The sequence below is a fragment of the Parasteatoda tepidariorum genome, chromosome 1, assembly GCF_982258835.1.
Source record: "Parasteatoda tepidariorum strain Cologne lab strain chromosome 1, Ptep-v5.0, whole genome shotgun sequence".
Lineage (NCBI taxonomy): Eukaryota > Metazoa > Arthropoda > Arachnida > Araneae > Theridiidae > Parasteatoda > Parasteatoda tepidariorum.
In genome coordinates this window covers 104,257,966-104,274,060 of record NC_141755.1, presented here as the reverse complement: position 1 = coordinate 104,274,060, position 16,095 = coordinate 104,257,966, and the positions used below count along the sequence as shown (strand labels likewise).

The 16,095-nt window shown below is 32.4% G+C and overlaps 1 protein-coding gene across 16 annotated transcripts in view; it reads right to left on the bottom strand.

Moving 5' to 3' along the window:
• LOC107437330 (uncharacterized) overlaps positions 1-16,095 on the bottom strand; it is a 92,172-nt gene that overhangs the window by 34,143 nt on the left and 41,934 nt on the right. For 12 of the 16 annotated variants that reach the window (XR_015428687.1, XM_087150016.1, XM_087150042.1 and 9 more), the window contains 6 exons: positions 13,940-13,993; positions 12,727-12,825; positions 12,585-12,629; positions 10,149-10,184; positions 9,372-9,503; positions 7,102-7,182 (listed from right to left, as the gene is read on the bottom strand). Coding sequence is in view for 15 of the 16 variants with exons in the window: in XM_087150016.1 (XP_087006142.1) it covers positions 7,102-7,182; positions 9,372-9,503; positions 10,149-10,184; positions 12,585-12,629; positions 12,727-12,825; positions 13,940-13,993 (447 nt within the window). In the remaining variant the exon portion in view is untranslated. The remainder of the gene's footprint in view (positions 1-7,101; positions 7,183-9,371; positions 9,504-10,148; positions 10,185-12,584; positions 12,630-12,726; positions 12,826-13,939; positions 13,994-16,095) is intronic. The other 4 variants (XM_087150013.1, XM_087150029.1, XM_087150032.1 and 1 more) reach the window with 1 other exon arrangement.

Genomic DNA, 16,095 nt, shown 5'->3' with positions numbered 1-16,095 from the left:
TTGACCCTTCCCTTTCCTCCTCTTTTCATTTGTACAGGAATGTGCTACAATATTTTTCCTCTTCTTAATATTTTTAGTATTTAATTATTAAAAAACTTTTTTTTAAATTTCCATTACGCTTTCTTTTAGAACTATTTTTAATGTTGTTTACAGTTCCATGTAGTTTTCTAATTACAAAGATTTTAATCTATTTGAAAATCAAGACAGAAACTAACGCACTTCCTTCTGCTATGACTCTCCTCACGCTAATGGGGAAAGCATGCGAAGTGTTGCCATAAATAGAGAGTTCTGTTCTATGCCATCTCTAATCCATTTCGATTGACAATAAAACAAAATCTTAAACTCGCAACACCCTAAGTAAGCGGTGAAGGAAATAGATAGGAACGTCACAGAACAACGTCAACAACGACACCTTCCCCAAAGCATTCCAATAGTAAGATGATAGGTAGGTAGGTACCTTATTTAATTACTTCACACTAGAGCTGCACAATGGGCTATTGGCGACTGGGAAACATCCCATAGGATGATCCGAAGACATGCCATCGCAATTTTGATCCTCCGCAGAGGAGATGGCTCCTCTGCTTTGGTACAGTCCGAGAACCTGCTCGCGAAATCGAGCACTTTACGATAGAAAACATTAACGAGGATCAATACCGCACACTTTCAGTCCTTACGCAGACTGATCAAAGTGGTCACCCACCCGCGCACTGACCGCAGAAATTATGCTTTACTTCAGTGTTCTACTGGGAAGCGTGTCTTTACGATCAGTCTACTGCGGGACAATATCAAGAATTTTAAGATGTCATTGAACATGAAGTGACACATGTTTTTCGCTGAATTTTAGTAACGGAATAGGTCATTTAACTATATTAAAAGTCTAGATTGGATAGAAAACAATCTGAAACGACAATGGTTTTTGGTTTAAGAGTAGATAAAAATGTAAGATAGGTTAATGAGTTTCGCTCTATTGTGTTGATTTCTACGGCATCCGTCGTTAATCTTTCGAAATTTAATATTTCATTCATTTTTTAGCTGGTTATCGCAATTAGTTGAGAGAGAAGCTGCTGCTATTCATATGGATTTATAGGATAGAAGATAATTAAAATTATAAACTCAAGCAAAATAAAAAGTTATTTACTGAAATTAATTAAAATTATAGTAGGTTTAAAAAAATAATACATAGCTTCTGTTTTTTAAGTTTTTTTTTTAAACAGGTTTTTTTAAAAAAAAAGTATTTTTAAAAAAGTTAAAGACTGAGTGATTATCCGATTCTTTTATACAGGGTAAAATTTTTACAAAGAATCTAACATACATTTTTGAAATCTTTAACAAAAGAAGTTGAAAATAATAAGGGTTGCAAGTTGTTACAAGTGTAAAAAAATTATACAAAAAAAAGAGATTTAGTAATTAAGTATAATAACATATACTAAATTTAAAACAAAAATACTATTAATTATCAGTCAAAATAACAAACTATCATATTTTTTGCGTGTGAAAATGTTGGTAATTCCGGTACAGTTATAAAATTATAATTAAAATTTAAATATTTAAAATTTATAAAATAATAAAAAACAAAAGTTTATAAATTTATAAAAAAATTTCATTATTAATAACGATTATATGCTATGAAAACTTTTCTATGCATGTACATTTTTAAAACACTTTCTATTATTAATATATACTATAGCTTTACAATTTCACAATTATACTTTTTGTATTAAAATTTTTTTGTGAGCTTCAAATAAATATTCAAAAGCAATAGAACATAGTGCTTTGTTTCTGTCTGTTGATTACTTAATAACTATACTCTATAACAAAAAAATCGACGCACTAAGGAGCAATCATCCGATTGCTTTGAAATTTCGTATGCATGAATGTTTTGAACAGATATAGCTGGAATGATGCCGACGTATAGTCTTTAGCGACGAATCCCGCTTCAAACTGTGTCCTGACGATCATCGAAGACGTGTTTGGAGACGCACAGGGCAGAGGGCGGATCCTGCCTTCACTATTGCACGCCACACCGGCCCTCAACAAGACATTATGGTCTGGGGTGCCATTTCCTTTGACAGCCAGACCCCTTTGGTCGTCATTAGAGGTACACTTACTGCACAGCGGTACGTCGACGACATCCTAAGACCTGTTTTGCTACCGTTCCTTTTGTAGCGCCCTGGGCTGGTTTTTCAACAGGACAATGCCGGACCATATACGGCACATGTTGCTATGAACTGTCTGCAAGCTTGTCAAACTCTTCCTTGGCATGCCAGATCACCAGATCTCTCTCCCATCGAGCATGTCTGGGATATGATGGGAAGGTGATTGTATCTGGCACGGAATGTTCATGACCTCGTTTGACAATTGGATCTAATTTGGCAGGAAAACCGCAAGAGACCATCCGGGAGCTTTATTGGTCTATGCCACGCCGTGTGGCAGCTTGTATCCAGGCTAGAGGCGGGTCAACACCTTATTGAACTTGTTATTCAATTGTTCTGAAATTTTAATCATTTACTATTCTGTACATTGTCTTCCTATCCACCAATTTTCGTTTCAATCGGACAACTTCTTCTTGGTGCGTCGATTTTTCTGTTATAGAGTGTATTTAAATGCTGGACTGTATGAGGCATTCATATTACTGGAAATTCATGATAGCCTGAAGGAAATATCCTATCATTTATATAAATAAAAAAGATTCTTATATATTGTATATGAATATAGACTAAAGTAAAATAATTGCTCTTCGTCTGCCAGTCTGATGTCAATGCATTGAGGGTTAAAATTATTGTAATAGGCAGTAGTTCAAATATAAATTATAGGAAATTAGTATTTCCCCATTAATAGATTATCTGTCCCACTCTGTTATTTTTTTTCAGTTAATGTATTTTGTTAATGCAAATGAGAATCCAGTTAAAATTAGATCCTTTTGAAATGTGATAAATTATCGAACGCGTTGTTTCAATGCAATTATATCCTAATTGAACTGTTATAGACCAATTAACATCGATTGCGCTTTAACAGACAATTTTTGAATAATTAATAATTATAATAAATTTCTTTTATTTAGCAATTTATCTGGCACACTGCAAAATGATTTTAAAATGTTTAAATATTAACCTTTTACTCACCACACTCAGAGTGGCTGTTGTCTAGCTGCAGCTTAAAGATTATTAAAATAATCACCATTTTGTAACAGTGTTTCTCAAAATATAAGTAACTTTTCAAAGTTCGAATGTCAAACAACTATTTAAGATATAAATAAAAAGTTTTCTTAGTCAAGCATTTTTTAGTGCCCTATCTAACAAAATTTCTTAAAAAATGCCTAATGTTAATCTTAACAAATCTTATTCCTAAAAAATTACATAAATTTTAAAAACAAATTTTCGAGTATATTTCGATATTAAAGTTATGAGACTAAAAATATCTTTTTGTTTCGGAATACTCAGATGAAAATTTCCTCATTTTCGAATAATGAACAATAAAATTAAGAAAATAAATTTAAAAAAAAAAAAGGTTTCATAATTGTGCATCTATATTTATCAGCAACTTTATAATAATTCTAAAATTATTAGATTTTATATTTTATTTTATAACCGTCGCTGAACAACCGACACAATTTTTGGGTTTACGACTACTAATATTCAGCTCCGTAGCCTTGTGATTTTGAACCCAATCCAGAAGACAAGGGAACTCCTGGATAAAGTATTGGGAGAAATTTGTCTTCGCGGAGGACTTTTTGGTGGAACTAACTCGCATTTGCGTTACATGGAGAGGAAGATTACGAGAGCCTCCCACACTTAACCTGACGGCGAAGGGACTTCAACTTATGATCCATCTACCACTGAGGATATTTCACGTCAGTACTGTGGTAGGTGCAAGCCGGATGCGGATTCGTATGGAACAGCCATCGCGGCTCAAAACTATTAGGTTTTATTTTTTATTTTATATCCATCGTTGAACAGCCGACCCAATTTTGGGTTTACGACTACTAATGTTTAACTCCGTAGCCTTGTAATTTTGAACTGATCCAGAAGACAAGGAAACTCCTGGATCATTACCCCCCCCCCCCGGAGTTATTGGTCTGTTATGGGAACATGGAGAATTTTGAGACTCGACAGATTTAACGTGCATCAGTCACCATTTACTACACAGGGAGTCTATGGCCGTTATGGAATCAAACCGAAGAAGTCTTGGACATGGGCCCAGTGCCCTATTCCGGCTTAAAACTATCAGATTGAGAAAGTTTTCGTTCTTCATATTCCTGTCTTTTCATTACCCTCTTATATTGAGCCCAAGATGGTCGTTCAGCAACAAGCAAAAATACAAACACTCGCAAAAAGTACCGTGCTGACATAAAATATTTTCAGTGGTATAGAATCCTTTTCTGTTGGGATAATCGATTATAAAATAAAATATTCAACAATTACTACTAGAATTTTTTTTAAATTAAATTTGTTTTTAAAGAAACGGGTAGTAAAATTAACTTGTGCAATTTTTTGCATGATGCAGAGTTTTTTAAATTTCAACACAGTTCAAAATGTTTTTCAAATGCTTTTCTACATCATCATATCTGGCTAGACAGCCCAGGGTGGGCCTATGCCTTCCTTTGAATTCGAATCCACTTCTCTCTACTTTTGACACTTGTTTGCCACTTTTTCTCCTTTAGAGTAAGGAAATCAGTCTCAACTAAATCCAGCCATCTCAGCCTGGGTCTACCTCTTTTCCTGTTCGTTAGGGGTTTGCGTAATAGAATTTTCTTTAAATTTGAGTCATCATTCCTTCTGAAAATGTGAGCTGCCCAGTTCATTCGATTTATTTTCTACACAGTTCGTATTATTTTCAATATACAGTTTATTTTTGAGCCGCGATGGTGCAGGGGATAGAGCGTTCGCCTTCCGATGAGGAAAACCGGGCTCGAATCCCGGCAATGACTGGTCGATACAAATTTCGCATTCGGTTTGCACAAACCACAGTGCTGACGTGAAATATCGTGGTAGGTGGATCATGGGTTAGAGTCCCCTTGCCGTCAGGCTAACCATGGAAGGTTGTCGTTGTCTTCCTCTCCATGTAAAGCTAATGTGGGTTCTCCATCAAAAAGTCCACCACGAAGACCAACTTGTTTTTTACTCTTTTATAAATTTTATTTTTTCTCATTTTCGCTGAATTATCAATCCATCTGTTTTTAAATTTGGAAATGCGAGTTTTTAATATTGTGTCTACAATTTAAAGAAATTTTATACAGATAATAATTCAGCGTAAAAATTGTGATTATAGTAAAATTTTTGAAAAAGTAATATCTTTCAAAGAGCTGTAGTTTTAAAACGAGGCATTAAAGATATCAACGACTCCATTTTTTTTAAAAGAAAAATAAAACTTTTAAAGGGTTTATTTATAAAATGAAAAAAATTTTGAGGGGCTAGATTTTGAGACAAAATATGTCGCAAAGGTTCCGGTTAAAATTTTAATGAAAGGTCCGTCAATGCATCCAAACCTTTTCTCAAAATGTTGACAAAACTTTCTAACGTCTAGTCAGACAATTAAAACACAATTCTAAAGTCTAATGATTAGATACAATGTGTGGCATTAAACAAAAATCTTAGCATAGATGATGACATTTACCCCACAACAATTAATCAATAACTACCATTTCAATAATATCTTACAGTTACAGGGGTCTGTTTAGAAGAAATTTGGGTCCGTTAACGGACCCTTCACAAAATATCTTTTCATAAAAACGGACCCTTCACAAAATATTTTAACTTAAAAACGGACCCTTCACAAAATATTTTAACTTAAAAACGGACCCTTCACAAAATGATTTTTCTTTTAATCGGACCCTTCACAAATTTGTTTATCTTCATTATTATTTTGTTAATCGAATAAACCCTTTCCAGGGCAGAAAACAAGAAATATGGATGTAAACGAATTAAGTTTTGTCTTCGGCAGACGATTCTTCCATTATTCGTCCGAAATGAATATTCTGCATTCAGCAGTATAGGCTAAATACCAAATATTTGTATGTTGCATCTCTAATTTAGAAACAGCAATTGTTTATTTTTTAAAATTTAATTTTTTTAATTATAATTTTACAGTGTTGAGCATAATCATGTATGTCTTTACAATTTAAAAACTCCTTGAAAAGGTTTTGTTTTTGCACTAACGGACCCTATTTGCAAAAATTCATAAAAGCGGACCCTGGTTGAAAGAATGTGAGTAATATTTTCACAATTTCACGAAAAACGGACCTTTCACAAAATATCTGGACAGACCCCTGTCTTAGGAATCGTTTTGCACAGGGGGGAGTGAAAAAAGGCTCAGGGAATGTTATTTCGGAATATTAATAGATAAAGTGTTAATCTAGAAAATTGTCGCGTCAAGTTTTTAATTTTAGATTAATATCCTTTGCATTAGTTTTGACACAATGAATCTTATTGTAAGAGATCAAGCTAAGAAATAGAGCATGCTTTGGTTCCTTTTATGTTAGTCTTGAAACAAAGAAACTTATAATAGAAAAACAAGAAAAAGCTTTGCTTTATTTTACTTGACATCACCAAACTTATAGTATACGTTGACTTCCTTCATTATATTTTTGAAACAACGAAATTTAAAATAAGAAAGCAAGAAAAAAAGTTTGTTTTATTTCGCCTGACGTCACCAAACTAACTATAGGAGAAAGATTTATACGTCGGTTTCTTTTATTATATTTTTGAAACTAAATTTGAAATAAGGAAAAAAAAAAGCTTTTCTTTATTTTACTTGACATCACCAAACTTATAGTATACGCAGTAGTATACGTTGGTTTCTTTTAATATATATTTTGGAAACAAAATTTGAAATGAGAAAAGAAAAAAAAACATTGTTTTATTTTACTTGACGTCACCAAACTAACTGCGGGAGAAAGATTTATACATTGGTTTCTTTTATTTTGTTTTCGAAGCAATGTAACTTAAAATAGAAAAGCTGCATGCTTTGTTTTATTTTTGTAGACGCAATGAAACTTAGTGTAAGAAAACAAGAAAATAAATGCTGTTTGAGAAACAAAGAAACTTAGTTGATTGTTTGAAGCAGAGCCATTCCATGCAGCAAGCAAATGAGAGAGAAAAGTACCCTTTTTCCTCTACGCCCCCGCTCGCCTTTATCACCCTTGTCTCCGTGTTCGCCAGGTGGGCCGGGGATGCCGACATCACCCTACACGCATAATAAATACTTATTTTAATAAAATGCATTCGAAAAAAAAAGATTTAACTGCTAAGTAAATTGTTGTTGTTTCTAATGTCACTTGCTAAATACCAGCAAGCCTGCTTGATGAAACCAAGCGAATTTAAGGCAGTGGGTGTGTTTCTTGTTTTTCAACGGCGTAATCTATGGCCAAGAATACGACTTCAGCCACACACACGTCACAGCCCGTTTATAGGGCAGATTCATTCATAGAATTCATGCATCCATTTATTCAGCCACAGATCGTAATTCTGAACTGAACCAGAGAAAGATCCATTTCCAATTCAGTACTGGTTTGTTATGACTGTTTATAAAATAATCTCAATAAAAGGAATGATGCAATTAACGAAAGAAAAAATTTTATCAGCTTCAAAAGGAAAGAGAGCTTTTCAAGAGCTCAAAACAAAGCGTTGATTATCAATACCCTTGTTTTGAACGCTCAAAACAGATTTTGCCTCTTAACTTTTGAAGCTAATAAATGTTTTCAAATAACAAATATGTTTGACTGTTTAGTTTCGAAACCAACACTAATATTAAAGTGTCTTTTCATGGTTATTTTTCACTTGACTCATCTTTTCAATAACAGCTGAAATATAAAAAATTCATTTTTATTTTGTGCGGAACTCTTAAACTTGTGTTATTACTCTTAGAAAAACGAAATGTCTTGATTCACTGAGATACTATTTATGGTGATTTTTAGTAATTTGCATGAATTATTAAATGAATTTGAAAGATTATGATACAAAGCTGAAATTGCTTGTAGCCCATGAATAATATATAAAAGAATAAGAAATGAAAGGTTGCATTGCAAGAGATTATCTTTGAGGAAGTGAAAAAAATTATTTAGTGCATTTGGCAACAACAACAAAAGCAGTTGACCATCGAAAACCCTTCTCTTTTTTGGCAACAAATTGAAATGCCAAGAGTGCGGACGCTGTGCCACAAACAATTTAAGTGTGAGTTAGGAATTTATAGCCTTCACCAGCTTTTGGAACAAAAATAAAAATAATCTTCATGTGATACAGTGAATTAGATACTTGAATTCACTTAGAATCTGAATTGACTAAATTGTCTCAAGAAGCAAACATTATCCACTCATTTTTTACACCTGATTGCTCATCCTAATAAAATCTGAAATCCCAGAAGAAAAACAAAATCGGATTATCTCCTTGTTCAACTAGAGAGAATCGTGTTATCCTGAGAGGTAGTTTGATTTATGAAATTTAATTATCATATTAAAACAGTCAGATTGATTTGTAAGGGAAACTTTTTCAAAAGTCATTGCATGAGGTGCTGTGAAAATTACTTTTAAAATCAGCAAATGGACCTAACAGAGGGTGACAAAAAAGCAACAAAATAAAGCACAACTGTCACAAAAAGTTCACTGTAACGGCTGCAGAGACCAAAATTAAAGACAACAACTTAATATCATCATCAGAATGTGATCACACTCTTTGCATTAAAATCTGTTTCGTTGAAAAAAGAAATGAAATATATCATTATATATATATATATATATATATATATATATATATATATATATATATATATATATATATATATATATATATATATATATAAATACAAGAAAACACGAAGAAAGTTAAGAAAAACAATAAGTTTCATTTATTGCGCTTAAGCTGCAAGTAAACTGAATCCATTAGATAAGTTCAAAATGAAGAATAAAACAAAGAAAAATTAAAGATATATGAAAAAGGGGGAAATAATAAGTAAAAAAATAACAAACAGTTTAAAAAAAAAAAGGATGAAATTTTATTTAAAAGACCGGGGAAAAAAACCAATATCAGAAAGCACTATGTTTTACGGATATAATCGTGTGGGCTGATGAAAAGATTATATCTTTTTTTTCTTCCCGGTCTTTTAAATAAAATTTCATCCTTTTTTTTTCTTCTTTTTTTTTAAACTGTTGTTTGTTATTTTTTTTACTTATTATTTCCCCCTTTTTCATATGTCCTTAATTTTTCTTTGTTTTATTCTTCATTTTGAACTTATATAGATATATATATATAAAATTACAAATAAAGAATTTATACATTGTTGTGAGGAAAGTAGAATAAATAATATACAGTTTGACAAAAGATTTTTTTCCAAAAAAAAAAAAAAATTTTATTTTGATGCATGGTAAATAATATCGCTACCTTTCTTCCGGGAGGGCCAGCGGGGCCAGGAGGCCCAGGGGGACCAGGAGGGCCTTCGATGAATCCAGTGGGAAATGCATTGCCGTCTAAAGTTGTTGTAAGACCTCGATCACCTTTGTCACCTTTTTCACCCTTCAACAGAAATTTCAAATATTTTAAAATCAAACAAATAAATAGTTTTTTTTTTCTTTTTCAAAGGAAAAAAAAAAGCGAGCACCATAGCATCATAAGTGCCAAAATGTGCACTTTATAAACACCCATTTCAATTATTACTTAGACTCAAGAACAATATTCATGAAGATATATGTTGAATTTGCATTTTGCATTTTATATTGGATTGATTATTGGACAGTTGAATGAATAATTATAATGGATTCTACTGACTATCTACAGCAAATAAGACGTCAAAAAGATTAGTAATCACTAATAGTAACTGTAATTTAACGAATAATTAGTTTCGATCGACGATAAGTTTTTATCTATAGCAAATAAGCTGTAAATAAGCTGAATAAATAGCAAATAAAAATAAAAATTAATGATGAGTTCTTTGCCAAGCGGTTTACAGCTGTAATAAATGAGATAGATGAAAATTGAAGCATAATCATAAATTCTGTCTACAAGGGATTGGAATTAATAATAAATTCTTTTGACAAGAGGTTAAAATGAATAAATAATGATAGTTTTTTTTGAAAAGAGGTTTGTATCTTCATGAAATAATCAAGTGAAATGAAAGAATAATTATGGATTAGTAGTAAATAATCAAAATGGAGAAAATACCTTCGGTCCTGGAAGTCCGTCCTTTCCCATCGGACCCTGCACAAAGAAAAACACTATTCAGTCGCACTCTTTTAAGACATCAAATGAAATGAAATTTTACCCATCCCATATTTTTAAAAAGATCATACACCTTCTATTTCATTCTTCCGTAGTGTGATTTTACTGGTTTTGTTTTATTTTATAGTGAGGAATTGTTCAGTTCCTTTTTTTCAATTCTTAATATCCTGTATCTTATTCAAACTTTCAATCGTTAATAAAATACTCTTTATTCATCAACTCAAGAGTTCAAATACATTTTTTTTAAACTTTTAGTGGAAGATACTTGATGTTAATACAGTTTCTCCAAATATTAATTCATTCATTAAATTTAATTAGATTTAGTTTTTTATACGGGAGAAAAAATTGCAATTATTTAATAAAAAATAACTAAAATAAAATTTTTACCTAAATAGGAATCTACTTTTTCCTTAAAAAAATTATATTACTTGAGAAAAAGAACATTTCGCGAATTAAAAAAAAGGAAACGCAATTTGTATTAATTTAATGAAGGCCTTTCTTTTTCTTACGTTAAAAAAAAAGCCTCACTACCTTAATAATAAAAAAGAAATATTTAAGGTCAAACAAAAGCAAGATCACAATTAACAAATTAAACGTGTTTTAAATTATGCTTACTTATATAACCTGACAATTTTTGAAAATAAAAAAAACTGCTGGAAGTATTTTTCGACGTTCAAGTAAATAGAATTTGGAGAAGAACAAAAATAGAATTATGCACCAAAACATAATTAGTTTTATTAACATCCAAAGGTTAAGATGCGTTAGACACCCAAGTAGAGATAACACTACTAAGACTTTTAAAATATTAATAGAAATATAGTTAATATTAATAGAAATATTAATAGAACTTCTAAAAACGTTTTTTGAGAAATCTAATAACGTAAATTCACCGGAAAACGAGGAAATAATAATAATCAAAAGCAATTGGAATCACTCTAAATTATTTAAACTGTGTCGGTGCATGCCTTCCAATTTTGTGTATGATTTCAAAATGTTGCTTAACCCCTTGGGGACGAGTGATTGAGAAAAGCATTCGTACAAAATCGGAATCAGGATGTAATTAAATAAAAAACGGTAACTTAAATGTAGTCGTTTCTAATTTGACAGACTTACTTTGCTTTTACTTTAATTATTGTTAGTTTAATCATATATATAATCTATGTTAATTCAAAGTATAACTAAATAGTTTTATTTTGAACTAAGTATTGGTGAATTAAATAAATCAGACAATTATAACTCCACCCACAAATAAACTGCTAAAGAAATACTTTGATTACCAGTTTTATATTTTTACCCTGATTGATACGGTTTTATGCTGTCACGCATTTGTGACAGTCGGCGTGAAAGGGTTAATACTGATTCGTTGATTATTTATTTGTCACCGTACAAAAATCAGGTATTCAGCTAATGGTTAGTAAAAATAAATTTGTTTGATTCATTTACCAACAAAGCGACGAGACCGTTAAAAAATGTAAATTGTGTTGAGCTCTATTATCATTGAATAAACTTCCGCTTACATAATAGTATGGTTCAACTTAAACAGAAACATGCTTTAATTTAACATATTAAGTTGTAGCCTACTTGCACAACATTATGATTTAACGTTTGAAATGATTTGAATCGGTTATCATTCAATTTAATCTTCTTTAACCTTTATTAAACGTGATAACATTGAAGATAAACACCCTTCTATATGACACTTTATTAAGGTTGTAGCATAATTACGGGATATTATGATTCAACGCTTGAACCGATTTGTATTGGTTATCATTCAATTCATTATTTTTAACCTTCATTAAACATATTAATATTGAACATAAACACGTTTCAATGTGAAACCTTATTAAGGTTGTGGCTGTTGTTGTTAATTTACGTCGCACTAGAGCTGCACAATGGGCTATTGGCGACGGTCTGGGAAACATCCCGGAGGATGATCCGAAGACATGCCATCACAATTTTGATGGCACCCCCGCTTCAGTAGCCCGACGAACTGCGCGCGAAGTCGAGCACTTTACGGTAGCACAGTTTAACGAGGACCCATACCGCACACCCTCGGTCCCTACACAAACTGATCCAAGTGGTCACCCACCGGCACACTGACCGTAGCCAGTGATGCTTGACTTCGGTGATCTGCTGGGAACCGTGTCTTAACGATCAGTCCACTGCGGGACTAAGGTTGTGGCATATTAGTGGGGTATTATGATTCAACGTTTGAACCGATTTGTATAGGTTATAATCCAATTTACTCTTCTTTAACCTTCATAAAGCATAACAACCTTGAACATTAACAAACTTCAATGTAACACCTTATTAAGGTTGTGGCATAATTGCGGGATATTTGTGTTGAAATGTCTGAGAGTGCATCTAAATAATACTTACTACAGGACCAGGAGGACCAGAGGAACCAAGTTCTCCGGGAGGTCCCTGAAACAATTACAACTCGAGTTACTGTGTTGCGGTGCATATAGTATGAGAGCAAGACAAATATAGCATTTTCTATAAAAGCTTAAGTAATAGTTACTGGTTCTCCGGGCAATCCAACTCTCCCATCAAATCCAGGTAATCCAGTAGGCCCTGGTGGACCTGGAGGGCCAGGTGGTCCTGGAACACCAGGCTCACCCTAGGAAAACGAGAGCAAATTAGGAGATCAATTGAGAAGTTTATATAGGGTATATAGTTTACATCAATTGAGAAGTTTATAGGGTCCTTACAGAACATCCTTTGTTCCGTATTTACTTCATTTTTGAAAAGGATTCATAAAATTAACATTAACTCTCTGGTGGTTAAAAAATACTCTGAAACTTTAAAGGAAATTTTTTCACTCTGTATTTTTAAAGGAAAATTATTTAAGGAGTCTTAGGGGGTTTTTATTAACAAAATTTTCGAGTTTTTGTGAAACATATGTGTGCTATAACCTTGTTTATCTTGAGCGATTTGACACCAAATGCTTGAAATTACTCAAGTAACTTCTTAAGTTTCAGCAAAAATACAGAAAAAAAATCTCTGGAAAGTAACGCAACTATTTTCTAAATCGGAATCGTCCACCAACTAACGCATTTTGTTTAAAGTTTTGTCTTTAAATCTCTTTTTCTCAAGTCAAATTTTTTCACCTGGCTTCTTCTAATAAACCTATTCAGTTAAGACAATTAGTTCAATTGTATCATCATGCTGAAGTTAATTCAGATTTTTTCTTTTTACAAAAATCCCAAAAATTAAACTTTTTCATTTTAAAAATAATTTTTATTTTTCAATTTTGAGCTAGTTGGTTGAAAATAAAAACATATTTGACTGCTGATTAAAAGTTATTTCAGGTCAATAACATGATTTTTGTGACTTTTATCGTGCGCCAGTCTTAGCATCTTTTTTTTTCAAATTTTATTCCTAAAGTAAATTATATTATAAAAGTTTTAACGATATGTCACAAAACTCTTTTATGTTAAAAACAGATTACGTAGCCAGTCAAATAGATCCTCCTCACTTCATCTGTGATGAAAGTCAATTCCTATCAAAAACTATATTGATAGGAAAAACAAGTCTTCCCTGACGTGTATGCAGACTGTCATCGATGCAAAAGGGGGATCAACATCATATTAATATGTATTGGTATACCACCTAATGTTCGGATACTTTTGGCCGGATAGCGTAGAGTAAATGGTATTAGTTTATAATAATATAATAAATATTAAATTTTATTCAAAACATTTGAAACTTTACAGAAATCACCTAACACTCACTTTTAATAAAAGCAAATCTCCAGGAGCTAGAGTCATACCTAAACTAGCAAGGCCCTGCAATATTAAATAGAAAATATATTTGCAACACACAGATTAGATTGAAAGAAATGCATTTATCAAAAAAAAAGATTCACAGAGATATCATCTTCCAAAATAATATTTGAAAAAAGAATAATTTATAAGAAAATGGAGAATCATTCTGAATTTATCTAAACGCTAGAGGTCATTAAAAAATCATCAGAGGTCATTGTTGACTCCGAGACGCTGAAAAAGTGTCGTAAAAAAATGTTGCAACACATTTTTTTTCGTGACTATCTCTTCATTCTTCCGAAAATGCTTGTTACAACAAAATCTATTTTTTTATTGGTACATGTGGGGGTAATAAAAAAATAGATTGCCTTAAATTTAGAAAAAAAAATTCTTGGTAAGGAAAAGCTATAGTTTATGGGGTGCGTTAGGTGTGATCTACGGTAGTCAAATAAAATGAGCGAATCACTAATAACAGATGACGTCGTATGCTATTTTGTTTTTTATGGAATTATCAAAATTTGGGAGATATTATATGATAGAAATATTATTGACAGAGATGCCGACTTTTTCCGGATAGCGAATAAATATTTTCGAGTTCTTTTAATGTACGATTCTAGATTTGATGCATTAGATTCGTCTTACTGACATTCACACCTGAATAATTCGAAGTTTTATGTGATTTATTGCAGTTATGCCATTTTAAAAAGCTTTGGTTCCCTACCGTTTTCCATTATCCGGAGCATTTTTGTATGGAGAGTGGTAGGTACTCCCCGATCCATATAAATTGAAACTTTTATTCTGGGCACAGCACGAAATGCATTTTTTTCAACTCAAACTGAAACACTTTACGAACACTAAGTGTCTTGTACTCCCCGATCCATATAAATTGAAACTTTTATTCTGGGCACAGCACGAAATGCATTTTTTCAACTCAAACTGAAACACTTTACGAACACTAAGTGTCTTGTACTCCCCGATCCATATAAATTGAAACTTTTACTCTGGGCACAGCACGAAATGCATTTTTTTCAACTCAAACTGAAACACTTTACGAACACTAAGTGTCTTGTACTCCCCGATCCATATAAATTGAAACTTTTATTCTGGGCACAGCACGAAATGCATTTTTTCAACTCAAACTGAAACACTTTACGAACACTAAGTGTCTTGTACTCCCCGATCCATATAAATTGAAACTTTTATTCTGGGCACAGCACGAAATGCATTTTTTTCAACTCAAACTGAAACACTTTACGAACACTAAGTGTCTTGTACTCCCCGATCCATATAAATTGAAACTTTTATTCTGGGCACAGCACGAAATGCATTTTTTCAACTCAAACTGAAACACTTTACGAACACTAAGTGTCTTGTACTCCCCGATCCATATAAATTGAAACTTTTATTCTGGGCACAGCACAAAATGCACTTTTTCAACTCAAATTGAAACACTTTACGAACACTAAGTGTCTTGTACTCCCCGATCCATATAAATTGAAACTTTTATTCTGGGCGCAGCACGAAATGCATTTTTTCAACTCAAATTGAAACACTTTACGAACACTAAGTGTCTTGTACTCCCCGATCCATATAAATTGAAACTTTTATTCTGGGCACAGCACAAAATGCACTTTTTCAACTCAAATTGAAACACTTTACGAACACTAAGTGTCTTGTACTCCCCGATCCATATAAATTGAAACTTTTATTCTGGGCACAGCACGAAATGCATTTTTTCAACTCAAACTGAATCACTTTACGAACACTAAGTGTCTTGTACTCCCCGATCCATATAAATTGAAACTTTTATTCTGGGCACAGCACGAAATGCATTTTTTCAACTCAAACTGAATCACTTTACGAACACTAAGTGTCTTGTACTCCCCGATCCATATAAATTGAAACTTTTATTCTGGGCACAGCACAAAATGCACTTTTTCAACTCAAATTGAAACACTTTACGAACACTAAGTGTCTTGTACTCCCCGATCCATATAAATTGAAACTTTTATTCTGGGCACAGCACGAAATGCATTTTTTCAACTCAAACTGAATCACTTTACGAACACTAAGTGTCTTGTAGTTTGAGATCTATTCAGGTGATATCTTCAGAGTAATAAGCGATA